General features: G+C 41.3%; 2 protein-coding genes across 8 annotated transcripts in view; both read left to right on the forward strand.

Annotated features, from left to right (window-relative positions):
- Positions 1-26,751, forward strand: part of crabp1a (cellular retinoic acid binding protein 1a) — a gene marked incomplete at its 3' end in the record, with an annotated part of 415,466 nt that overhangs the window by 269,061 nt on the left and 119,654 nt on the right. The window lies entirely within an intron of this gene.
- The window catches only part of ap3b2 (adaptor related protein complex 3 subunit beta 2), a gene marked incomplete at both ends in the record, with an annotated part of 57,618 nt that overhangs the window by 6,348 nt on the left and 24,519 nt on the right, over positions 1-26,751 (forward strand). For 6 of the 7 annotated variants that reach the window (XM_083974137.1, XM_083974138.1, XM_083974140.1 and 3 more), the window contains 10 exons: positions 2,214-2,494; positions 16,991-17,066; positions 18,109-18,183; positions 18,463-18,558; positions 18,665-18,825; positions 19,317-19,383; positions 19,803-19,985; positions 22,022-22,219; positions 24,151-24,248; positions 26,598-26,652. In XM_083974137.1, the coding sequence (XP_083830263.1) occupies positions 2,214-2,494; positions 16,991-17,066; positions 18,109-18,183; positions 18,463-18,558; positions 18,665-18,825; positions 19,317-19,383; positions 19,803-19,985; positions 22,022-22,219; positions 24,151-24,248; positions 26,598-26,652 (1,290 nt within the window). Of the gene's footprint in view, positions 1-2,213; positions 2,495-16,990; positions 17,067-18,108; positions 18,184-18,462; positions 18,559-18,664; positions 18,826-19,316; positions 19,384-19,802; positions 19,986-22,021; positions 22,220-24,150; positions 24,249-26,597; positions 26,653-26,751 lie in introns of those variants that run through there. The other variant, XM_083974143.1, reaches the window with a different exon arrangement.

Here is a 26,751-nt window from a genome sequence, read left to right on the forward strand (position 1 = left end):
GATACATGTCAGAGAGCCAAATCAAGCATCATTTTGTGTTTTGCATGTTGACAGCTGCCGATGATTCTGTGGATTAGGGTTAAAAACATTTGGCTTTTTTTCTCCAACTTCCTTGCTTCTGCTGACAGTAAAAAAAAAAACAGGTTTGATGAGAGGTAACACAACACGTATCAGCACCTTTAATACATTGTACTTTCTTGGTCTATTGGCACGTACAGTATTTTTTAAAGTAGGTTTTACAGGAGGTTACATGCCACGTTTCTTGACTGGGTGCAGCTTATATCATTTGGCCCTGTTTCCAGGTAACCACCTGCTGCCTGTAACCTTATATATAATGCACAGGCATGAGAGTGGTATCCATATTTTCAGTTAATTTCTTAGCAAGAAAGCAAATGAAAAATATTTCCCAGAATGTCAAAGAATTCTTTTAAAACACACACACATATTCAGCAGGATTTAAAAACAACAAACTGCAGAATATAAGCCATCTTTTCATCATTTTTCCCAGTGGAGGATGAGTATGAATCTTCCATCAGCGGTACATATGGGAGTTTATGAATTCATGAAAGCCTTTATATATTTTCCTTTGAGACATTCTCGTACTACAGTACGAGTTTCTTTCATTTAGAGAATATGATACCACTGCACTGCACCCACAATCACACAGAAGTTTTGACAAGAAAAGGAGAAAAACTAAAAAAAAAAAAAAAAGATCTTCTAAGCCGGCCTTGGCAGCAGCAGGCTTTTGTAGTCAAAGTGATAAGACTTTTACAAAACTTGATCTTCTCAGCCTGTTATGAATAACGATTGTGATGTTTTTTGTTTTTTTTCCATTTTCGTGCAGTTGGATGGAGAAGATTGTTTTGTGAAAGAAAACATCCTGGTAAATTGAGTGCTAAGACATCAAAGGCTCCCATTTTTTTTCTTAGGGCATCAAAAATACTTACTGAAGCAGCTGCAGGAATAAATTAGCTCCCTCCGCTCTGTGTGTCCAGCATTGCTTTAGTGTCTACGCCACACGCTCTCCAGTGTAAATGCTGCAGCCCCCGGGGTTTGTTTTATTGTCGACATCACAGGTTAAACACCTTATTAGTCCTCAGCAAATGTCAACAAATCCTAACTGAGCTGCTGCAGATCACAGGAGAGGCTTTGTGAATTGTGCCGTGAGGCAGTTATTTTGGTTTGAGGCTAAGAGGAATGAGTGGGAGAGAGAGAGAGAGAGAGAGAAAGAGAGAGGTGTCCTCATCACGACACTGCTAAGAAAGCTGAGTCATGTAAGACGAGAAAAAAAGGCAGCACACTGAATATTAAAAATGAATGATGGAGGAGGTGGGGGGCAAGGGGTAATTTTTAAACATAATGAGAAAAAAGGAATGAGGAATATTTAAAAGCATCTGTCGGACATCAGCAGAGCCTGGTCGGCTGTGACCTGAGGACGAGGCAGATGAAGAGGAGCCGTGATAGCGTGAGACTGACGGTGAATGAAGGAAGCAGGATTCCTGCTCAGTGGTTAATGAGGAGGGAGGCGGAGGAAAGATGACAGGCACGGTGGGGGCTGATAACGTGGCAAAAAAAAAAAAAAAGATGGGAGAGGCTGTGTCATTGTCGTAGGGCTCAGAAAAATGTGTATGTGGACATCCTGTTCACACACACACACGGTAAGACTGGTGCAGCAACAGGAACCACATGAGCAGCAGGAGGAGTCGCAAAGAGGAGAGGCTCCACGGCAAATAAAAGTCCACGCCCCTCTCTCTACCGAGCATCCATTTACTGAGAGGCTGGAGTCTGCTGCCTCCTCGCTGGATGCGCACAGACTCAGCTGGAACAGAACGGGGGAGAAAAAAAAAACAGTGGCGTACAGAGCTCCAGCTCCGGTGGATCTGGATTACAGCACTCAGGCAGCAAAGAGTATCAACCACCGTGGAGGAGCCGGCGAGCGGCCGCCGGGGGCTTCTCTCTGAAGACGTTTGTTGCATCATTCCCTGCCAGAAATGTCCACATTGGACGTGTTTAACCTGGGAGGGAAGGAGTGTTTTTAACGACACATTGTGACTGAAGCTGCTGTTCGCTGTGTGAGAGCTGAGGATCTGGAGGATTTGCTACGCTGGTTAACCCCTTAAGGATCTAACTCAAGACAAAACTGCAGTCTTCCCACTTTTATCTAACCCCCTGCCGGGATTCTACAGGTTGCTCTGGAGCTAAGTTTTTCCACCATGACACCTATGCAAAAGCTGCTGCAGCTGCCGGTGAACGCCGTGAACATCGTGAAGACGGTGCAGAGCCAGGTCCAGGGCCAGGAGGAGGACAAGAGCCCGGTGCTGACCCCCGACAGCGGGCAGCACTCCTGGTACAGCGCCCTGCAGCCGGACGAGCTGCGCCACCTTCGATCCGGCGGCACAGGTGGAGGAGGAGGTGGTGGAGACCAGGATGAACGAGGAGCACTGGAGGAAAGTGGCGGCAGCGGTGGTGGGAGTTTCCAAAGTCAACCTTTGCGGTAGGAGAATGAAGGAGCAGCCAAACTTCATCCCTCAGCCCTCTCATTTGTATTTTCTATTCAATGCTATTCAATTTAATATCCATTTATTGTCATCGAGCGATGAAGCACAACAAAATTGAAGTGCATCTCTCCTTGATAATTTAAGAGAGAAAAAAAGGGATAAAAGAGGTAGGTAAAATACAAAAATATATAAATATGTAAAAACAAGTGAAGATCAAGTGCGCTGCAGAATTAACTAGTGCAAATTCACAATGACAATTTAGGGTATTTAGCTGCTTCATCTCCAGTGCAGATTTCACTGACTGCACCTGGAGCTTAAAATACAATATAACACAGTTATTAGCTGATAAGTCAGTGGACCCCAGCCTCTGAAGTCTAAAATAAATGTTCATTCCAGATTTACCCATTTTCACGTTGTGAAAACCTGTTTTGCCTTTGATAACTGTTCTTCAGTTCTACTGCTTGCAAACCATAGATACATGAAGCCCATGGCAAGAAGTGGGAGGTAGACCTTCCTTTATTGTGAAGGGACAGAGTTAAATAGGTTGGAAACCACAAATGTTGTACATTTACAATACAGAGGAAGAAAGTACATTTTCACACTCCGTGGCTGTATTATTTTTTTTATCGATTGAACTGCAGCTTATTCAACCAGGTTAAGGAACTAGTTTGGTCCGTCTGAAAACATCCATCACAGCTTCCCAAGGTCGCTCTTTCAAACATCTTGATTTGTTGAAAACCTAGCAACAGTCAGTTTATAGTGATAGAAGCCAGAAACACATTGGAGAGGCTGGAGCCAGGAAATATTTGCCTTTTTAGATTGAAAAGTCTAAATTAATTTATCTTCAAAACAGCTCGGATGTCCTTTCTGTGGAACGGCCGCTCATTAAATTGACTAATTATTCGAGCTGTGGTTCTCCTGCCAGCGTGGGGAACGTCGCTCTTCAGCTGAATCATAGACATATGCCACATGTGCAAGTCAAAGTGGATGGAAAGCACTGGTATAAGGCCGTGTACATGTGAATAGATTGAGAGAGAGGTTGGAAAGAGGCATCAGTTTACCTGCTCATACAAATACACAAAGCCTGCATAGCACACCACCATACAGATACTGTTTGCATAGCTTTATTATGATGTTTAAAAGTCCATGGCTTCAGTGTATTGTTGCTGTGAGAGGGAGACGTGGCCTTCCATCCTTTATCAGGAATCAGACCTACAGTATGGTATTCATGCAAAGGCTGTAAGAGCTGCAGTAGTTTTTAATTAATTAGACTGCGAACCTTGAAAATGGACATCACAAGTGGGGCTCCTCAGAAATAGATTTGCTTCGAGAGACATATGATTGCATTTTTGGATTTTTATTGGGTCATACCTACAAACTGCGGTGGCTGTTTCTTTTTAATTCAGCAGCATGAGCCACAGTACAGACCTAGTTTTAGTTGGTTTAAGGAGGCGTATTTTAAATCTGTCACCGTGGAAAAACAAGAAACTTTTTAAGTCTGTTTTGAAAGAGACAGCTTATGTAAAACAGCCTTGCCAGCTGCTTCAAAAATGCAAACTGCAAACTCTTCAATATTTCCCTTGCCTCTGATTCATGCAAATGCGCTCCCGTATCTACATCTCGCCACGTTATTGCAGTCGTGCAGCGTCCTGGACTCTCTTGGTGACATTGCATCCGAGGTTCTATCTTTGAATGCTGGCCCTACTTCTCTGGAGGCTTTCCAGCTGGAAGGACCTGCTGATCTCTTGGCTTTGGTGCCCGGTAACCTGACCGCCGGTGGAGTCTGTTGTACCACAGTGGGTTAAATAATTCAGAGCTGTTTGTAAATGAAGCTGTTGTTCGGCGAGACGGGACGAAACCCAGAGAAATGAGAGAAGCGGTGTCGGTGTCGAGTTTCTGTGGGTCCTTTGGGCACGAGCAGAGGAGTATAACCCAGTCAGAGGGTGGTTTTTCCTTCAGGTGCTCAGGCTTTATTACCAAAGTAATTCACGGGGTATAGCATTTAGAGTTTATGATCATTCGTCATGGTCGGGCAGATGGACTGTGAAGAACCCGGGGCCGTCATCTTTTTCCTGGAACTGCTTTGGAGTGTTTTGTCTTCTGCTCCATTCATAACTTTAGGGTCAAATGTTCTCATTTAATGAGTCATTGCATCTGTGCGGCTGCTGTAGCTTATGTTTTACCAGATTAAATACTGTATAGTAGCAAAGACAAACTGTAGAGTTTAAAGGGATTCTTTTCTTACATAGTGCTGTTACACACAGTTACATGGTACTCTCACTTAATTGATGACTTTTTTTTTTACAAGCTTTTTTACAAACAATGAGGCTGAACAGTGTGGTTCATTAAAGCCCCAGTGTGTAACTTATTTGGCTTTTTATTAGCAAAAATCAAATATTGCTTTCATAAATACGTATTTCACTGAAGTCGAATCACACCCGCATACAAATGAAAGCTTTCTCGTACCTTAGAATGAGTTGTTACATGTCGTTACAAATACATACTGTAAGTGGGCGACGCACCGAACCGAGGCTGCCATGTTGCATCGCCATTTTTTACGTTGAGTGGCAGCGTGACCGTAGGTAACCATAGAAACTCAGCCGAGCTGTCGGCTCGGGGAGAAAGTTTTCCAGGTAGCGCCTGTTAAAACTGTCACCACTGTGTAGTGTGAGGAAGGACGGAGGCACTGATGTTGCATTCAGGTGCAGTCAGGCAGACGGCCGTCGGCAAATCAACCGGATGTCATTTTACTCGACGGGAGCAAGATTGTAAAATGTGGGTCAAACAATACGACATCACCATGACAACATATTGTCACGCCTGTATTGTTTTGCTTCGTGCTGGCGGACCACTTGTTTACATAGACGCTTGTTTATCCTGTTACATGCAGCGTCTGTTGTCTGTCTGACGTCTGCCCGATTTCATGTGAATGCAACATCAAGAATACGTTCAGATATGCAACCGCACCGCTAGATGGGGGTAATTCCTACATATTATACCTTTAACACATTCTGTGAAACAAACAAGCCCTTTTCTGGGTAAATGTTTCCAATGTTACATTTTTGACAGGCAAGAAAAATGAAAGTAGCAGGTAAATTTAGATGTGTACTTATAAAGCAGGTCTGTAAATGAGCTGCTGGTTTTATGTGTAGTGAGTGAGTGACATCACTAGGTAAGGTTGTGTCGCAGTGGTCCAGAAAATCAGCTTTTTTTTTTATTGTATCATATTCTTAATTGGATGATTAAGGAAATATTTCAAATCCGAAAATCCAATGCTGACTAGTGGATTGATGATAATGTAGATGGGATAGTAATGTCTATTTGTCAGTCTTTCCAAGTCCAAAAATTCTACTGGATGGATTGTCCTGTAGTTCCACAATGAGGGGGAATCTCTCAACCTTTGACTATCATATCATATCATATCATATCATATCACATCACATGACATCATAACATATCATATCATGTCACGTCATACACACATAATAATAGCACAAAACCTTTGCACAGTCAGATCTGATCAGATTCTTCTAATGACACAGTTTTGTACAGTACAGTATATGTACATTACATTATGCACATTTATATTTGGCACAGAATTTATTGCTATTTCAGTTGTCTTTTCTATTTATATTTTATTCTATCCTCTCTATTCTATTTGTAGTGTTTTATTATATAACATTGGCTGTATACAGTAGTTTATATGTTCTTTAACTTAAAGCAGAAGTGAGTGGTCCGGTCGTTTTCGCTAATGCTGCGTTCCAGGCAGGCTTTTGAAATCGTAAATTACAGCTTCAAGTCACAACTTACGACTTTGTAGCGTTCCAGGCAACCCACTCGTGTTTTTCCGACCTGTTTTACCGGTGAAAGTCACTATAACGGCCACTCGTAACTTCCGACCGGTGAACTCGTACCAGATCGAACTGGTACCACTTCACGGTCGGAAAAATACGAGTTTCCTTGAACGCACCATAACAGTCCTCGTCGCTACGTCACCACATTCACGGCGTTCCTTGGCTGCACACACAGCCCTGCATGCCGTTCTCTCTCCTCATTGGATAAAAACTGTAGGATACGATAAATGTTTTCTCTTCGGCTCAGAGCAGAGCAGAGGGACTGAGAGACCCGTGTTTCAGTCCAAACACTCTATGTAAGTGATTGCTGTCGGAAGATATAACTATTTAAGACTTATATTAACACAAATATATCACTCACTTCTGCTTTAAGTTCTCTCTATTCAAATTGTATGTCCTTGCTGCTACTGGATGCTTAAATTTCCCTTTGGATCAATAAAGTATAAAGTGAGTAAGTCTGAGTCTACTATTCTGGCAGACACATTGATGTTCCCCTGCATAAACCCTTGAATTGTAATTTTAGTGGTATCACATTTATGTTCAATCCTTTGGTTTGTGACCAAATTATCTGCCAAACTAATGACTTTAATAGACCAAACTATAATGAGTTTTATCACTGAATGGTCACTCATAACCACATATTTGAATGCTACTGATGTTAGAATTCGGCTTTGACATTACAGTAAGCCTCAAGGAGCCACTACATGGCTGCAGACTGCAGTCTACTCAGTGGAGCCTGTATGTATTTCATTTCATTTCATTTCATATACTATAATTGTCCCCATAGGGAAATTTGTCGTGGACTCACCGATGGTCCGCAGTTTAAAAATAACAGAAGAAAAACAACATTGAATAATCGCACCAGGCGACACACATCACACATGCGAGACAGGTACACAGCAAACAATAAATGTCAATTGATCAATTACCTGTACTTTTACAGTACACAGCAGCATAAAATATCAATCAATCAGTCAATCAATCAAACATCCAATCATCAGTCAATCAGTCAATTAATAACCTGTACTGATACAGTACACGGTAAACAACACATATCAATCCGTTACCCATACCATCACAGCACACAGCAACAATAAATAGCAGTTGCCCAAACCATTACAATACACAGTGTTTTGTCACTTAAAGGTGCCAGAATGATACAACTATGGGTAAAAGGTGTAGAATGCCATTCCATGTAGATCTTTTTAGGTGTATTAATTGAGTTGAGTTTTTTTTTTTATAGTTTTAGATCTAAAACATTTTTGGTTTAAAAGTGGGCTTCAAAGACAGTGGTCGGAGGAGGTCACAGGCTATATAATAATAAATAAAACAGACTAGTTGATAAAGATGCTCATATTTCTGGCCAAAGGCTGCGACCCATCGTCATGATTTCACAGGAAGAAATGAACCAGTGGGACCTTAATTTTCTGCTCAAAATCAGAATTAGCGTTACTCATCCTCATGTCTGGCACTCAGAGCTTAGGGCCAGTTATCTGCATATTTCTCAGCATGTTGTGTGGGGCACAGCCACATATTTGTCACCAAGATACCACAGTCAGTTCACTGCTCATGTCCAAAAATAATCCCTGACAAAGAGCATTTTACAGATACTGTCAGGTTTAATTTGACTGTCTTTGATGAATTTGGCTTTTGAAGTGTGTGACAGAGTGAACTGTGTTGTTCATGCAGCGCAATTAACACTTTGATGTAGACGACAGCAGAAATACTTCTTAGCACACGCACACGTGCACACACACACAGTCTCAATCACACGTGTGCATGCACATACACATTATAAAACTTGAGGCAGAGTCATGATAAATCAGCTGTGTTCTAAGCGCCTCTTTACACACTGCAATACCTACATCTATTGCTTTAAAACTATATGCACATGCACAAACTGCACAATCTTGAATTATTTTTTAGTTTATTAATAGAAATACAAATGGATACGGTTGTGTAATGATGGCAGTGATGATTTTTGAAAGAAATATTCCAGATCTGTCCCAGAGGTTATTATTATTTTAAATAAGATATTTTTGGGGCTTTTTTGCTTTTATTTGATAGAATAGAGAAGAGAGACAGGAAAGAGGGGAGAAAGACTATGGGATTGACACGCAGTACACATCAGTCGGGAGTTGAACAGGCGATCACTACACTGGGCATTGGCAGCATGAGACGTGCTCTTAACCACTCAACCACTGAGCACCCAGTCCCAGATGTTTTAATGAGTAATTCTGTCCGACTCATGATTGGAGCCTAATGTCTATTTAAATATACCCATGATAAATGTGTAGCATATCACAAAGTAAATTAAACTGTTTTCAGAAACAGTGAATGATGAAAACTAAATGTGCGTAAAATTAAAAATCAACTTGAATGAGGCCTGCCCAGCTAATGCTCTTCAACCGGGCAAGTGGCTCCCGTCAAAGTTTGCCCTATAAACGTGCATTTTTTTCACACTGACAGGCTCAGATAGTTACATTGGGTCTCATTCATGAAACGTGAGTAAATCTGTGTGTAGATTTGCACATAAAAGCTCACTCTACTAAAACTCTACTCCGGATTCATGAACGGTGCGGGAAACTCAGATTTGATCGTAAACACGTGTGTAACTTCATGAATGCCAACCCATCGTAAACTAACAACACGCCCCCGTGATCAGCAATTAGCATAGATCTCCATACATGAATAGCCATATAAGGAGATCCTGACCACCATATTAGGAGGTAGGTGCAACCTGTTCACCTGCAGCCATGACGCAATCAAGGAAAGAGGGAGAGAGAAAAAAAGAGAGAGATTGCGTCCACCAAGCGTGTAGCAACACAAAAAGGTTTTTCCGGTTTTATATCAGATTATCATCATTAGATAGAGCCTTGACGTGTTTGTGCGTGTCCGATCCCTAAAACGTCTCTCTCTCCAAATATTTCTAATTTTTTGTCATGTTTAAATTACGTGTTTCAAAGGTGTCGGCGTATTTTGAACATGAGAGAGAGTAATACGGATTAAAATTGTAATTTTCAACAGTGAAAAGCAGTATTTATTTGCATTCCTACATTTACACAAGCCCTACACACAGTCCGGAGCAGGTGTAGATTTTGTGAGTAGCTACGAAAAATTCAGCACTACTAAAAGATTGATGAATGCGGAAATCCACGTAAATTTGCGCTGCTCAGGGTTTACACACAAATCCGTGCTGCTCACGTTTCATGAATGAGACCCAATGAGTGTCCGACAACATACTAGAAAGGAGAAATGAACGTATGTCTCTACCTTTAGCGTGTCTCTTCTTTGACTGGCAGTAGTCATCCCCGGTCAAAGTGGCTGCAGACCCTGTGGTCGGCACGGCACCGTGCATCGACAGGAGTGTCAGCATGTAGCACAGCTACAGTAGCCAGAACTTGTGAAAGCTCTGTGAAAGCTGTGCAAAGAGCAGCCCAACATTTTGTTGCTATAATTTGGAAATGCTCGTCTCTCTTCACCTCAGTCAGGTAACAGACAGTATTCCCCATCTGTGTTTTGCCGCAAGTTATCGTGAGATTTCAGAACGAGATTTCTAGCGTGGTGAGATTTGGACACAGATCACAACAAACAGCGACCTCCAGCTGAAGGTAGAGACATACGTTCATTTCTCCTTTCTAGTGTGTTGTCGGACACTCATTGTAACTATCTGAGCCTGTCAGTGTGAAAAAAATGCACGTTTATATGGCGAACTTTGACGGGAGCCACTTGCCCAGTTGAAGAGCGTTAGCTGGGCTGCAGTCTGCCTGCCCGGCTCAATACTGGAGCCACCTCAATAATTGTATTATCCATCACTCACGTATACAGAAAAACATATGAAAACAGGGTCCAGGCTTTAACAAGGGGTGTTTTCTGTTATAATAATACAATAAAATAAATAATAAAATAAGTACATCTTATATAGAAAGAAAAAAAACTTAAACAAAAGAAGGGCGTTTTAGGGAAATATTGTTTCCAGATCTCTTCGAATTTAGATTGCTGAAGGCTCATTGAAGAAGTCATTCTTTCCATTACAATTTACTTTCTATATTAAATTAACAAACTAACTCGGTTAACTCTTTGGCTTAAATGATGGAGTTGATTTGCATGAGAGCGCAGCCAGTGTCTGGACTGGTTTGTATGCAGCAGCTGTGATGTGGCAGCATGAGGGACAGGATCCAGAGCCACAGCTCTCTGCTCGTAGGAGCCTGTGGTCCCAGGAGGAAGTCAGTGTGCTCCTCATGGAAACACTATCAGATCCAACAAAAGGCTCTGCAGGAAGGCGGCAGATCACTGAACTTCATTTTGTTGCATCCTTTGTTGCCTTGGAAACTAGTGGGGGGTGGGGTATATGCAGCTCTGCAGCTATTTTGTCACCCCACCCACCACCAGTGAATCCCCACTCTTCAGACCTACAACACCTCAACAACTCCGAATGCGAGCAAGCCTGATATCAAACTCTTTCTCCATCCTGGATAACAGACAGCAGCACAGACAACACCGTGTTTGTGTGGTAGTCGTGAGACGGTGGTGTAGTTTCATTATAACAACCGGGCATTTAAAAGGCCTTTAAATTTTTTTGTTTTAATATGCAAAAAACACGGTTACTGTCATTCTGAGCTGAATGGAAAATGCCGGTCCATCCACAAATTGTTGAAGAGCAGATGGGCTCCCTCTGTTTTACAGCCTCTCTGATTCTTTTGTTTATCCAGTTTTATGTTACATCTGCCGGCTCCACTTTTGATTCAGCCATATTGTTGTCAGTGTGAGGGGTAATTTAACACCTGGCTAGAAAATTTCCCATTTGGCTCACACTGCCATATTTAGAGTGGTGTTTCTGTAAAAAATGAAATGAAGCTAAATTGAATTGATTAAATTCTTTGGGTGTACTCAACAGTAAGACGTCCATATCCAGCTGTTCACTCGCTCGACAGCATGTAGGTGTCTGTGTTTACAATCCATTTACACATGTTTTCCAGCTCATGTTTTCAGATTGAATCATTCATTGCGTGATATTGTACTGTAGGTTCAGATCGGTGCTGAGATGCAAACTTTTAAAAACAAAAATACAGTTTCAGGGTATTCTATGAGCAATTGGCATGAATTAGCCTCTACAAAGTCTTGTTTGACTATGAGTACAACTTTCATGTTTCTAGGGCGACCAAAATTGCAATGATAACGCGTTAATGCACATTACTTTTAATGCCACTATAATACATCCATGGAAGCGACGCAAGCAGTAACGTGTGGATAAAAACCTCAGAAACTGATATAGAAACAGGTCTTCTGAACGGAAAGTTCAAGCTTCGAAGTACTGCCAGATCGTTCTCTTGAAAAGTTATTAAAGGGATAGTTCAACATTTTGGCAAAGTCACAGATTGGCATAATCCCTGTGCTTTTAGGGATAGGTTCCTTACCTTTAATTGTTGGTGCAAGCTGTTCACAAGAGGACAACTTGTCCACGAGAGCATTTTACAGTTGATGGATTGTGTATTTGATGAGTTTTGAGGGAAAGGCGAAAGTACCGCTCGCCTCCATTGCATTAGCTGAGCAGCTCGCATCTCTGCCCCGCTGATGTAAAAACAGCTTGCACCGACAATTAAAGGTACCCCTACCACCTATGACTATAGAGATTATGGCAATAGGGAAATTTGCCAAAATGTTGAACTATCCCTTTAACATTTACTGTCGATGTGTTTAGGTCGACCCAGTTGAACTTTAGGCCTGAGTGTACGGTGCATTTGGGTCAGTGTGAACACAACAGCTCTCGGGTGCGGCTACAGCCGAACTCTGACCGCCGCCGGGCATTGATCAGCTTTAACTGCTTGGACCGCTTTTTTCCAGTCAGTTGCCATGGATACATGACGCTCTGTCAGTGCTGTGGCGTTGGGACCAGCGTTGGTCTGCAGCAGTAGGCCTTTGTATGAAAACAGCTACCACCAGAGTGTGTCAGTAACCACATCACTGGGCCAAGCACACAGCTGATGCAGAGCCCTCCTCCTCAGGACCAAAAGCAGACCAACTGTCCAACCAGTCCACCTCCAGGTAATTCTGGAGAATATTCTGGACAGGATTATTGCAATAATAATAAACATACATTTACATGATGCCAACATATTTGTCCACTCACATGTTAATAAGAGTATGAAACTTTTGAAAAATATCCCTCTTAAAGGGACTACGAGGAGTTTCCGAAAGCGAAGTGTATTCACACTACATTTCCCATGAGCCTCCACGCGCATGGTGAAATTCTTGGATCGGCGCAAGACGGACGAAAGCGAAAACATTTGCTGAGAATGTTTTCATTAATCAAGAAATAAAGTCAGAGATTTGAAGACGATCAGATACCGTCGTAGTTCCAACCATAAACGGCGATCCGGCGGCGTTATTCCCATGACCCGCCGGGCACTGTCCAGGAAATCGAAAGTAGGAAATGCTGGGCGAGTAGACTACTAAATAATAATATCAAAATAACTATAAATAGTAGGGAGGTTAAGCCCAAAAAATAGGCCTTTGACTTCAAGTCATGATGCAAAGGTCCCCTTTGGCATGGAAGTACCTTAGGGTCATACAAATAAATCTATCCTAAGACACAAGTGAGATCACACTTTGTATCTGAAATAAACACGTTTTTAAAATGCCTTTTTTTAATTGAGAAAACGCATACTAAAAGCAGCTCCTGGATGTGATCTACAGCTTCTGAGACAACATGCAGCTGCTTGTGTGACAGGATATTGGGTTTTATTAATGTAAAAACATTAATAAAACTATACTGATACTGATTTGTTGAACATCTGACGGAGTGCAACAAATATAGCCTACAAGTAGTTAAAGCAGAAGTGAGTGATCCGGTCGTTTTCGCTAATGCTGCGTTCCAGGCAGGCTTTTGAAATCGTAAATTACAGCTTCAAGTCACAACTTACGACTTTGTAGCGTTCCAGGCAACCCACTCGTGTTTTTCCGACCTGTTTTACCGGTGAAAGTCACTATAACGGCCACTCGTAACTTCCGACCGGTGAACTCGTACCAGATCGAACTGGTACCACTTCACGGTCGGAAAAATACGAGTTTCCTTGAACGCACCATAACAGTCCTCGTCGCTACGTCACCACATTCACGGCGTTCCTTGGCTGCACACACAGCCCTGCATGCCGTTCTCTCTCCTCATTGGATAAAAACTGTAGGATACGATAAATGTTTTCTCTTCGGCTCAGAGCAGAGCAGAGGGACTGAGAGACCCGTGTTTCAGTCCAAACACTCTATGTAAGTGATTGCTGTCGGAAGATATAACTATTTAAGACTTATATTAACACAAATATATCACTCACTTCTGCTTTAAATAATAAGATGTAATTCATATCACAGTAGTGTCAGGAAAGACCAATTAGCCAAATATTGTGTTGGTCAAAATATAGGCCTACCTATAACTAGTTACTGCTTGTGTATGTTGATTTAAAAAAGTTGAATTTACATGTAGGACGTGTGTTTGACCCATTCTGGGTCATATTAGAAGTCAACTTAAAGTCAAAGGAAAAATGTTTTTACTGTTCTCAAATGTAAAAATGGGTCACATTGGACCCTGTACATTATTTAAGGCTTATAATCTGCTACTGAAAACATTTTACATTGTGCTCCTAAAGTAAACTAACAAATTTTAGTGTAGGGCGCCCTGAATAAGCCATGTTCAGCTTTTATATACATATAGGGAAGTTTAGGTTTGCAGCTCTCACATAAAGCATATGATTAGGACTGACTTATTTCACCTGCGCAGTATAGCTGGCTAAGATCCTCTCTTAGAGTAATGCTAAGTAAGCTTAATTCTTTTGGTAGATTTTTACTTTTGTGAATGCTTGTTAATGCTCATCTTATCAATTTCATGATGTTACAGTATCTTTATTTCTTATTTCAAATTAGCCATAATGGAATGTCTTGACTGGACTTTATGCTTCTTATGTGAGTCCGCCCTACAGATTAAAAGCATTAGATCCCTGTTCATCATTCAAATTGAGAAACAATCCTGAAATATTGCAATCATGTTAAAGATAAGCTGTAGATCACATGCAGGAGCTGAAAACATTGTAGTTTATATGGACATTCTAAATGGAATGTGCTTTTAACATGTGTTTTCTCAATTAAAAAAAGGCATTTTAAAAACGTGTTTATTTCGGATACAAAGTGTGATCTCACTTGTGTCTTAGGATAGATTTATTTGTATGACCCTAAGGTACTTCCATGCCAAAAGGGACCTTTGCATCATGACTTGAAGTCAAAAGTCGCTTAACCTCCCTACTAAAAGACAAAATTATATATTTATCGAAAATGAACCCATTAACAAGTGTGGGTAACGTAGATTCATTCACATTAATATGAGACTTTTTTTTTATAACCAAAAGCAAACTCCTCCCTTTAAGGTACATTTAGAACAGATAAAACATGTGCGATTAATTTGCAATTAATCACGAGTTAACTATGGAAATCATGTGATTTATTACGATTAAATATTTTAATTTATTGACAGCTTTACTTTTCACAGTTAGCCGCTAGTTAGCACCATTTAGCAGCTAAAGAGACTGAAATTTCCCTTATGACCTGAAAAAAAACAGAGCTAAAAGATGAGGACTGAATGTTAATGTTGCTGCAGGTTGTGTAAACAAGCAACTGTTTATCATCTTCTCATTTCTCATGTCAGCCTCATGCTCGCCACTTATTCAAACTGTGTTAAGAAGTACCAGACATGAAGGGCTTATAAATAAATTCAAAAGTTTTCATTACTGGAAAAAGATGAAGTAATTATTGTCTTCTATTATTTAGCAACCGCAAGCAGCAAAAACAATATCAAGCCTCTCTGGACATGATGTCATCAATCAGTATTTCAGTGTTCCATCAGGCTGAGGTGTGGAGCCTGAGCGGTGATCCTGTCTTCATGGATCTGTCCTGTCCGCTGTGTGCAGGCTCCTCCCTGCAGGCTCTGGAGGATCTGTCAGTATTGTTTATGTGTGTTTGTATTGTGGCGGTGTGGAGATGTCAGTTTACATCCACTCACATGAGCATCTGGCTTCTCATATGTGATGTGACCAGTCTGTCCCCGTCGTCTGTGACAGGTGTGATAAATGACAAAACAGGAACACAAGTCAAGTGTACTGTATGCATTAGATGATTATACAGAGATACAGGTTTAAATCACAGCTCTGATAAGTCTGTGAAGAAGCAGCTGTGCAAGAACGTTGCTTAAATTTAATAGTGTAATCCAACTATCAAAATACTGTAGTAGTAAAAGCAGACGAAGGAATGAAGGTGATCAGACATTTTGGTTTCCCTGATATCAGAGCTTCTTAATGTTGAATTTCTTGTTAAATGTCCCACAGCACAATTCCAATGGGCCTAAAGACAGACACCTAAAGACAGACACCTGCAATGCTTTATTTGGCACATGTCAATAAATCACCCTGAGGTGTCACTTGGCCATATTTGTTATCCAGCAGAGAAAAGCACTTCAGAAAAGCACCCCCCCCCCCAAAAAAAAAAAAAAAAAAAAAAAAAACTACTCAGTCGTTGATGGTTTCCATTGCTTTCGTCCCCTCTAAGAATATTATGAAAGATCTCCATACCTTTCATCATAAATGTTTTTCCAGCACAGGATATCCCACAGTCCTGTAAGTCCAACATTTAGGCTTGGTCTGGTAGTAGTGGATTTCCAGGATTTGGCTATGGTATGTTTTGCTTATAACAAGCAAAATATAATCATAGTCTTGTTTGCCTTGCTTAGTTTACAATTTACAGGTAAAATACCCAAAATGTTTGGTGCACATGAATAGTCTTATCCCTGTGACATGTGAAATCATATACCGTACATGACTTCAATCCAAAAAGCCTGGATCTGTGGGCAGTCCCATAGGCACCAGTGATACTTACAGTGAAGGTGTACGTTGGAAAATGTTAGCATCAGTTCTGCAACTATGTCCATTACTGATAAATCTCTTAGTCTGTGGATGGTTGGGTTGACATAGTTTTGGTTGGAAATGTCCATCACAGTTTCCTAAAGTCCAACATTAAGGTCTTCAGAAAACCCAGAGAGAATTTAGTTTTCCTGTCACATAATGCCAAGAAGAGCAGAATCTCACAATGAGAAACATGGATTATCAAAATACATGCTGATTAACTCTAACTGACTAGTTATTTCAGTACAGAATCTGTGTTTATATAACGTCTTGGTCACATCAAAAAAATATTAAAGTGGTGAGCTCATATGATACTAACAGTCCGTCCTGGTTTTAACTGAGGAACCTCTTCAGCAAAGCATCTCTGGTTGTGAAATGCTGCTTTGTGCTTCCCCATTTAAATATCTACATAAAATCTCTAGAATCTCTGTGAGATGTCGGCATATTCTGGGGATTATGTTGCTTTCCAATGACTCTGCTTTTATGAGCTGCTGTTTCAAAGGTTTCCATATTCTGAAAGATGGATTTCCCACTTCAAAGAGAATCGTTTCTGGGCCACACTTGCAGCAGGGTTTGATCAATTTAGGAAACTGTAAGACAGCACTGTGCTTCTTGTTAGAGGTATAGTCAGTCTTTTATGTTTGCCTGTGCATGAGAGTGACCAAGCTGTGAGCTAACTTCTGCTGTTTCCTCCCCCCAGACACGACGACCTGAAGGAGATGCTGGACAGCAACAAAGACTCCCTGAAGCTGGAGGCAATGAAGCGCATCGTGGCTGTGAGTATAAATAATGTTTACTCTGGGATTGCACTGATCAGCAGATTCGGCTGCGTGCCGAGTGAAGGACAAAGGCACGGAAAGTTTTTGGGCAAAACACAGCGTTCTTCATTATTAATTTACGCTGACGGGAAAGACCCAGTACCAGGGGCGGTTCTAGACACTCTAGAGGCCCCAGGCAAGAGCCCCCCCCCTCCACCCCCCAAATATGTAATATTTTCCTCTTCCAAATACAAATTAGTAACAGTTTGGTTTGGACAGAGCAAGCTGTTCTTCTGACAGCAGAATTGATGTTGGTATGTTAGCATTTGACAACAAATACATTATTCTATTGCTAATGGGTGAAATTAACATTGGCATTGGCAGCACTAACGTATTGTATGCAGTTATGCAGTGCATACATGTACCATAACATCGTGCATACTTATGCAGTGCATACTAAATTCTGTGTACACAGCCATTGGCAACATCCTGTTATCACTGATACGGACCAACGTCAGCCGTCTCGGGGGGTGGTGGTGGGGGCCTTCCAGCGCGGGGCCCTAGGCAATTGCCTGGGTTGCCTGCCCTGTTGCAGCGCCTCTGCCCCGAGCTTGCTCTTAGGACTAAAATCATAACTTTGACGGTAAAGATCTCTATTTAATGATGATTTAATGGAAGATGTAGATCATAATCCAATTCAAACTGTACTGTAGTTAAGATCCCGAAGCTTTCATTGAATTAACATCCCTCACTTATGAGACAGAGGCAGTTTTCAAGGATATAACGACAGTGGCAAGAGACGCAAACTGCACTGTCAGCTGTTAAATATTCATCATCTGTGACAGATTCCTGCTTCCGAAGCTCCACAACCACCTCTTGATTCATTATCTCTGCAGGGCGGAGAGGACCAAGAGGGGCAATAGCATCTAAACAGGCTCTAATTGAACATAAATAATAAAAAAAAAAAAGTTGTACCTTCTTTTACAAATGATTGAAACTCTTGAGAAACATCACCTTGTGAAATCTTCACTGTGTTTTCTGCTGTGTCTCATCTCTGCAGATGATTGCACGAGGTAAAAACGCTTCAGATCTCTTCCCTGCTGTGGTGAAAAATGTGGCCTGTAAAAACATCGAGGTTTGTGATGAGCCCAGTTTCTATTTTCTCTTGTATTTGTGATTAAAAAAAGCTTTTTCTATTATCTTTTACATTTTCTTTGCTTGTAATTTGTGTATGATCTTATCACATTTTTTAAAGCCTTGTGCAGTTTGGCTTTATCTCACCTGAACAAAATTGCAATTTTCTTTCCTCTCCCCTTTTTAAGGTTTTTATCACTTGGCTTTATCTCAGTGAAAATAATTGAACTAATCCACATTTGGATTAAATCTCTCTCTCTCTCTCTGCACCCTCCCACAGGTGAAGAAGCTGGTCTACGTCTATTTGGTGCGTTATGCTGAGGAGCAGCAGGATCTCGCTCTGCTCTCCATTTCCACCTTTCAGCGAGGCCTCAAGGTGCAGCCCTTTCTGCCTGTGACAGTTCCTTCACATTTTCGAGAACCATGTTAATCAATCTGTACATGTCCTTAAATCCTAAAACCTTTGTTTTATGATTTAACAGGATCCAAACCAGCTGATCAGAGCCAGCGCCCTGCGAGTCCTCTCCAGCATCCGAGTCACCATTATCGTCCCCATAATGATGCTGGCCATCAAAGAAGCTGCTTCTGATATGTCTCCATACGTCAGAAAGACAGCAGCTCACGCTATTCCTAAACTCTACAGGTGACCCACACTGACAAACTGAACTTTTTTAACTCAGAGGCTCCTAAAACAAAGTCTTTCAGACCCACTGTTGTAGGTTTATTCATCATGATGAACTCAAATGATGTTTATTTTCTCTTTTCAGATTATTCTACCTAAGTATTTAATTGGCAATGCATGCTGGTTATTATAATAATAATGGTTCAAAGAAGCACAGATAGTGAATTTATGTGTTAAGAATCTCTTTTTAAGGAATCATAATTCACTTTGCAGCTTCCTAGAAAGAACCACCAGGCTGAGATCAAATGTAGTTATGACTTATTGCCATAGTGAAATTAAAGCCCTTCATGGCAGCACAAGGTACATCCTTCAGAAATCCATTACTGCTCCAGCAGTAAAACCCATCTGTTTTATGCTCCTGAGTAAAATTTCTAAGCACAACCGGTCCCTTGCTCTTTCTCTAGCATTTCTTCTTCCATATATTTAAGTGATTTATCCTTCTCTGCTCTCAGTTTGGATCCGGAGCAGAAGGACCAGCTGATTGAAGTCATAGAGAAACTCCTCGCTGACAAAACCACGGTGGGTTTATAGAACTTTGTCGATTCTGTGTTTATTTTACTCAAAGTTGCACCAAACAGAAGAATGGCCGTCTGTGCAGTGAAGACTTAAGCTTTTTAACAGCTTATCATCTGTTTCTCCACTCTCCCTCTTGGGTGTATGAGCTGTTACAACATAAACAGGCTTCATCTACAGGTTCCTTTTTTATAACTCTGCACTGGTGACAGCTGTTGGTTGGGGGCCATTCCTTTCTCTGGGTTAGGGTCCAGTACGTCCTGGTTCATGGTTCTCATGACCACCAAATCAAAGGGAACTTTCTAAATTAGGCACTTGGTCTTACGGATGACCTGATTTGTATTTGGCGATCAAAGGTCAAAGTGTTCAAAAACATTATCCTAACATTTTCACCTGCCTGCTGTGTGGTTGTGCATGTGCTGCAGCTGGTGGCAGGAAGCGTTGTCATGGCTTTCGAGGAGGTGTGCCCGGAGCGCATCGACCTCATCCACAAGAACTACAGGAAGCTGTGTAACCTCCTGATCGACGTGGAGGAGTGGGGGCAGGTGGTCATCATCAACATGTTGACCCGCTACGCCAGGACGCAGTTCCTCAACCCCAACATCAATGTGAGTAACAAGCACATACACATACACACACACACATACATACAGGATGTTGTAACCTCTGTTCTCTGGCTCTGTTGTTGATCACCTGGATATACAGGTGCATCCCAATAAATTAGAATATCATGGAGAAGTTAATTTATTTCAGTCGTTCAATTCAAATAGTATAACTCATATACTGTATTATATAGATTCACAACACACAGACTGAAATATTTCATTTCTTTATTTCTTTATATTGTAATGATTATGGTTTACATTTAATGAAAACCCAAATTTTAGTATCTCAAAAAATTAGAATATGGTGAAGCTGTTCAATTTTGTAACCTAATGGTGTCACACTCTAATCAGCTCATGAACCTGAGCCTTTAAATGGTCTCTTAGTCTGGTTCAGTAGCTCCACTGTCATGGAGAGACTGCTGACCTCCATCTGGTTCTACTTTATTCAGATGTACTTGTATTCCTTCTGTGGTGAACGATGACTTGTCTCAAGCCTATTAGTCACAAGAGAGACACTCTATAACTTAAATATCAACTAGTGACCTCATCCACAAGAACTCCAGGAAGCTGTCTTTGTAATTGTTTTTTTTTTAATGTGTAAAGCACTTTGTGTCCTTGCAGGAAAAGAGCTCTATAAAGTTTTGATTGATTTGATTGATTGATAGTGTAATAACTAACAACAATCACTTTCATTATGGCTTCTGATAAATCATTTAGACTAGAACACTGAGAGAACATCCCATAATCTCAGTGTGATGCCCCCAGATTCCTTCTTTTGTAAAAATAAATAGATAAGTGAATTACCGGTAATTCAATTTACAGTGAGATCAAATAAAATAGGAAAAGAGCATATATTTATAATATGATATTTAATGCAAATACTCTTTATAATTTCATATCACATGAGAAACTACTAGCCTGGCTAACACCAGACCTCATGTCAATGTAGATTGAGATTCGGTCTGGGAACCACCTCGTATTTGAAGTGTGGTTTATGAAAGCCCAGAGCTGTTTATTGGGCGCTACGAATGTCTATTAAATGCGTCTGTACGTAGCTTAGCCAATCGTATCAATCATACCCGATGACGTATGTAGAGTGACAGAAATCCGATGAGGAAAAAAACGCCAAACTTGCAGAGCGAATACATTTGCGCACAAGGCATCATGGGTATACCTAGGCTAAGAAACTACAGTATATGGTTAATAAATTATAACCCCAAATTTTTGTTGATTGAGTTTTTGCTAATTGTATTATCAACTTCAAAATAGATTTAGCACCCATTCTACCAATGTTCGTATTTTGCACATCTATATTAACACGAATTATTTTCTAAATATTCTGTGGAAAACTTTCACAAAACAATGATGTTCCTCAGACTAAGAGACTTCTTTACACAGAGTATCTATTCATCTGATTACATGGAGGTCTATACACTGATCTATTGTTTCATTGATTCCTGCAGTAGCTTTTGCAAACTATAACAACACAGAAACAAGTTAACTCATTGTGTGTTGTCAACAACAGCACATCTGCAGAGGAGTGGTATTTTAGGAGATTACCAAATACGTGCATTTATTTGTTGTGCTGTTATTTTGTTGGATTAATCATATTCTTCCAGTTCTGCCATTGTGGCTGCACAGAGGTACAAATTGAAATCATCCTCTCATTATGTTCTTCTTTCTCCGTTGCCAGTGTGCTGATTCTCTTCTCTGTGTTTTATCAGGTTTTCAGGCCCACCTGTCGACCTATTTTCTCATGAGCAGCCAGCAGCAAATTGAGCCATTTTTCATACAGTGCTGAACATTGTTATTGTGTTAGTACCTGGAGAATGCAGTGACAAATAATTTGCCCTGCAAATTTGTCTATCATCAGGAAGTCTAATGATAATGTGTTTTTGCAACATAGTGTAGTGTTGTTAAAAAAAAAGAACATATTCAAGAGCACATTACCATCTGGTGACTTCTGGTGACCTTTAAAGCTGCCAGTAACTACTTTCCATGCAAGAAAGGACACTGTCTGATCCCCAGTGTCTCTGCAGGAGTCTCTGTTGGAGGAGGGGGGCGGCGGGGACAAGACCTTCTACGGCTCTGACGAAGACGAGGATGATGATGAGGAGGACAAGGAGAAGAAAGCTGAGGCAGCCGCCTTGGCCAAGAGGAAGCCGTACGTGATGGATCCAGATCACCGGCTGCTGCTGAGGAACACCAAGCCTCTGCTGCAGAGCCGCAACGCAGCTGTGAGACCACACACACACACACACACACATTGGACATCATCACAACACAGCACAGTCCATTGATTCTCCTTTAGAGCCCGTTACCATGGCAGAGAACGCAAGTGTGTGCTCTCCCCAGTTGACCAGCAGGTTGGTGTTGTGATTAACTGAGGTCTTCATAATCACAGCCAGGGTTTGTATCAGCAGACATGTGTCCTGCTGAAGAGTCCTTAATCAGAGCTGACTGCGCACTCTGAGAGGAGGACAAGTGACGATTTCCTGAAGGAAATGAATAAAGCATCAGGCTGCATCAGTGCTGCTGCGGTCACCTCGGGTGCCCTGTGTTGTTCCATGTGAGATGGGATGAAATCCACCTGTCATTTGGCTTTCTGCTCACTGATGCTGTCAGGCTTCAGGCAACTAAAGAGGAAAGCATGTGTTGCTTTAGCCTGTCAGTATCACCATCTTCCAGCAGAGACTTTGTTTGAATTGAACTTTTCATAGTGATGTAGTACTCCAGACCGGTCTTGGTCGAACTGGACTCTGGATTTCTTCTCCAGACCAGTCAAGATCACAGCTGCAGTGACATCTTTTTTTAACTGCAAATGTCTCTCTGTTACTCACTCACTTTGGTTTATGTGATGTGATTAAATTACTTTAAGATAATTAACATTGTTCTACTATCTGCTTGTGTAACCATCTGAAAAACTTGGTGTCACCAGTGTCCACAGTGGTGTCCTTCAGCAGGTTCTGTGCTTTGTTCTTCTGTCCAATCCTAAATGGAGGAGCTAACTAAACAAAATTATTTTTGGATGAAATAGTATCAAATGGTCAAAGATTGCCCACGTTGCAGTGTGTTAGGGATCTGTGCAGGCAGAAATGACTTTTTTTTTTACCAGCGGTCAGGAGACTAGAAAACAAAGACGTAGCATGAATGAAGATTATTTAGAAACTGTTTCGGGAATTAGAATTAAAACTTTTTAACGATTCCAATCTCGATTCTTAATTCTTAATGGCTACCCTAGTGGCAAGTGTACGCCTACCTACCTGTCATTCAAAGAGAGCACGCTATCAGATGTACATACCAGTAACTTGGAGCCTGAATAAATAAATGAATAGATGAATAAATAAAGTGGTTAACACATTGTAAACAGGTAACTAATATAAGAATTCAGCTCTTGTGTGGCTGAAATTACCTGTAGATACCAAAACTGTGTAGGTTCTTTGTAAGTAAACATGGCTGTAGATGTTTCTTTCTGCAGGTTTTGGTACTCTGTGCTTCCCCAAGGAGCATGGGAAATAAGAATGATACTTTTATATGAACAACTTGATCATATGGAAGCATCTGCTGGCAGTGATGAACCCCCCAGAGAGCCTGCAGCTCCCCGTGGTTTTACAGCTCATTTTTAGTCGTCTGGCTTCAACTCACTATAAACTATCTGCTCTGCACCAAACAGCAGACCCATGCACTTCGCAAACCATCTGGTGAACATAGTGGAGCATTTAGCAGCTGGATAGACAGCTGTTTCCCTCAGGAGGTGGTGGAGAACAAAACAGAGCTGTATCTTTGGCTAGTGTTCCTCCATTAGCTAACATAGTCACCACAACACCTTTATAAGGTAAAGTATAATGTCATGGTAACAGCTGGCTGTGCTGGTAATGCTGAATGAGACCTTAAAGGACCTTAACAACACTTTGAATGATTTATGACCAGATTTTGTCCTCACTTACACCTTAGAGCTGTAAAAAGAGTCCAGAACATATTCAACACTGAGTAAACGTGCACTGCAGCAGTGTAAGGAAGTGTGTGTCATGATCAATGCATTTTCAAAGATTTTTGCACAATCGGAACAGTGCGTTCAGCCATTCACTGTGTTGTGTATTTTGTGAGATTGAACCGCAGCGCAAGATTTAGCCCCTGCTTCTCTCTTCTCATTCCCTGCACGTCCCAGGTGGTGATGGCTGTGGCTCAGCTTTATTTCCATCTTGCCCCTAAAGCGGAGGTTGGGGTGATTGCCAAGGCTCTGGTCCGTCTCCTGAGGAGCCACAGGTGAGCTTTATTGGCTATCATTTGAAATGAATTGTCTATTCAGACTATTACACCATTGCATGTTTTGAAACCACTCACCACATAACATATTATTGACACTCTCTGATCTGCAAATCTGAGAAATAGGACGGTGTCCCCTTTTAAAACATTTTTTCATTGTGCTCTAGAGCTACTCTCTATTTTATGACTACACCCCTGTGCTTTTTAAGTGTCAGTGAAGCAGTAAGCATGAAGTTTATAGTTGTTATGATGTAGATTTAAGCAACGTTGCATTCCAGAAGTATTTGAGCCAGTGGTAATGAGCCATCTCACAGCGTTACTGCACCGTCGCTGAGAAGGCTTGAGCTACGTTTATGAGTCTGACTTCAAAAGGAACAAAACACCATTCAAAAGTGACAAAAACACACAGCTGAGTGTGATAAGAGAACGCTGTAATGACCATGAAACCCAGCAATGCGGAAAACAGTATGACAACAAGAAAATGACAAGCGAGGGGAGTAAAACAAATTTTTACAGCGCCGATGGAGAAAGTGAAATTAAACAGGGAGCTCAGAGAGGCCGGGGTAAACATGAAGGCATAAAGCATCGGGAGTGATGACGGCACATGGGTGGCCTGTGGGCTGTAAGTCCTGCACACTGTCAGCTCCTTATTGAACAAGTGCTCCTGCAGATCGCGCCGTGCTGCAGTGGGATCATCACTCAGAAGTGGCTAAAGAGCAGCAGCTCCCTGTGGGGGATCTATCAGAAATCCATTGTTCTGTATGATATGTTTCTATAGACTTCATTATTTGGATGAAGTCAGTGATGTTTCAACTACATTTATGCTTACTACCACAGTGTATAATATATAGATATTTTAGCTAGAAAGTTACACAACTTTCAAAAGCATTCAGCTCCCCAAATGCAGATGTAAAGCTACATGATCTTTTTTAGGTCAGTCTAGACTGCAGGAAAGCCCTGATGTGGTCTGCATGAAGCATGAAAAAGTAAAGAAAGTCGGTCGCCCTCAGATTTTTGCTGCAGTCACACAGTGCCAGCAGAATGAGGGGAATGGGAAACCTTCACACTGCATCATTTTGTGATCATGTGTTCCTCCACAGTGGTCACCTCCTGCCTGGTAGCCTCAGCAGAGAGATGAGTTACATTTATGGACAAGGGACAACGGATATAAATAAAAAGTATATCGCAGATTTCTTATGTTATTAGTGTTTACATAGGATTTTAATGACTCATTATCATCAGCAAGATTTTGGTATCCTTGACATGAGGTCGACATAGCACAGCCGTGAGGAATTTCTCATGTTTCCAAACTGTCAGCATTAACAGATGTTTACTTTAGGAGATGTGTGAAAAGCAGCATCAGACTTAATGCTTTTTGCCAGCAGCTTGTCCAGAGCTGTGTTAACTCTTGTCTATCATCTCTTCTTCTTCTTCAAATTCTGTTTGGTGTCAACTTTTTTGTACCATGATTCAAATATACGCAAATGGCCACCAGCTGATCATCAGTCTGTGTAGCTGATGGGAAGCGAAGTGAATAAGTCTTATGTGTGTCATTAAAGGAGACATATTATGCCCCTTTTTCACAAATTAAAATAGTTCCCAGGTGTCTTAAAGACATGTCTGTGACATGCTTTGGTCAAAATACCCCAAGGATCAAACATCACAGCTCTTTTTTAATCCGTTCAAAACCGCCCTGTTCAGAACGGTTGGTTTCAGTTCCTGTCCCTTTAAATGCAAATAAACCACTGCTTGCCCCACCCCACCCCCTTCTACTGGTACCAGGTAGGGGTGGTGTTAGGCAAATTCAAAAACTAGTAACATCACTGGAAGACAACTGAGGGAACAGCTCGTAAAACCAGGGAACCTTCAACCTGGGAGCCTGCACATTACAGATTGTTTTGTCAATTCTCACATTTTGGGGGCCAGAAGGCAAGACAAACACCCAAATATATGTTAAAGAGTCTTCAGAAAGTGATATTTCCATAATATGTCCCCTTTAAATCAATTAATTCCAGGTGTTTGATTAAACCTCTGCTCATGATGTTGGGTGGAACCAAGCTATAACCTAAACAGAGTGAGGTCAGTTGGTCAGGAGGCAAAACAGTGAATTTACTTGTTGGGAATTTAATATTATTATTAACTTGTCAACACAGCGGTATTGACACATTAGCTGAGACTCGTGGGCTCATTTATCAGACAGTATTTCCATTCCCTGTAAATTAGCACACATGCTATGAGCTAACAAGCTGCCACTCGACTTACTGTAAATAACCGGACAAAGGTTTGTTCCATACTTCCATCTTTCACCTGTTCTCCACCAACCTCTTTGTATTCTGTCTCTTCCTCCAGTGAAGTCCAGTATGTTGTTCTCCAGAACGTTGCAACCATGACGATCAAGAGGAGGGTGAGTTATTCCTGGTGGTAGTTTGTGTGTTAGTGGGTGTGTAGTGTACACCTTGAAACCAATTGATGAAGCAGCTGCAGGTCGACTGAGGGTTTTTCT

The sequence above is a fragment of the Trachurus trachurus genome, assembly GCF_905171665.1.
Source record: "Trachurus trachurus genome assembly, chromosome: 6".
NCBI lineage: Eukaryota > Metazoa > Chordata > Actinopteri > Carangiformes > Carangidae > Trachurus > Trachurus trachurus.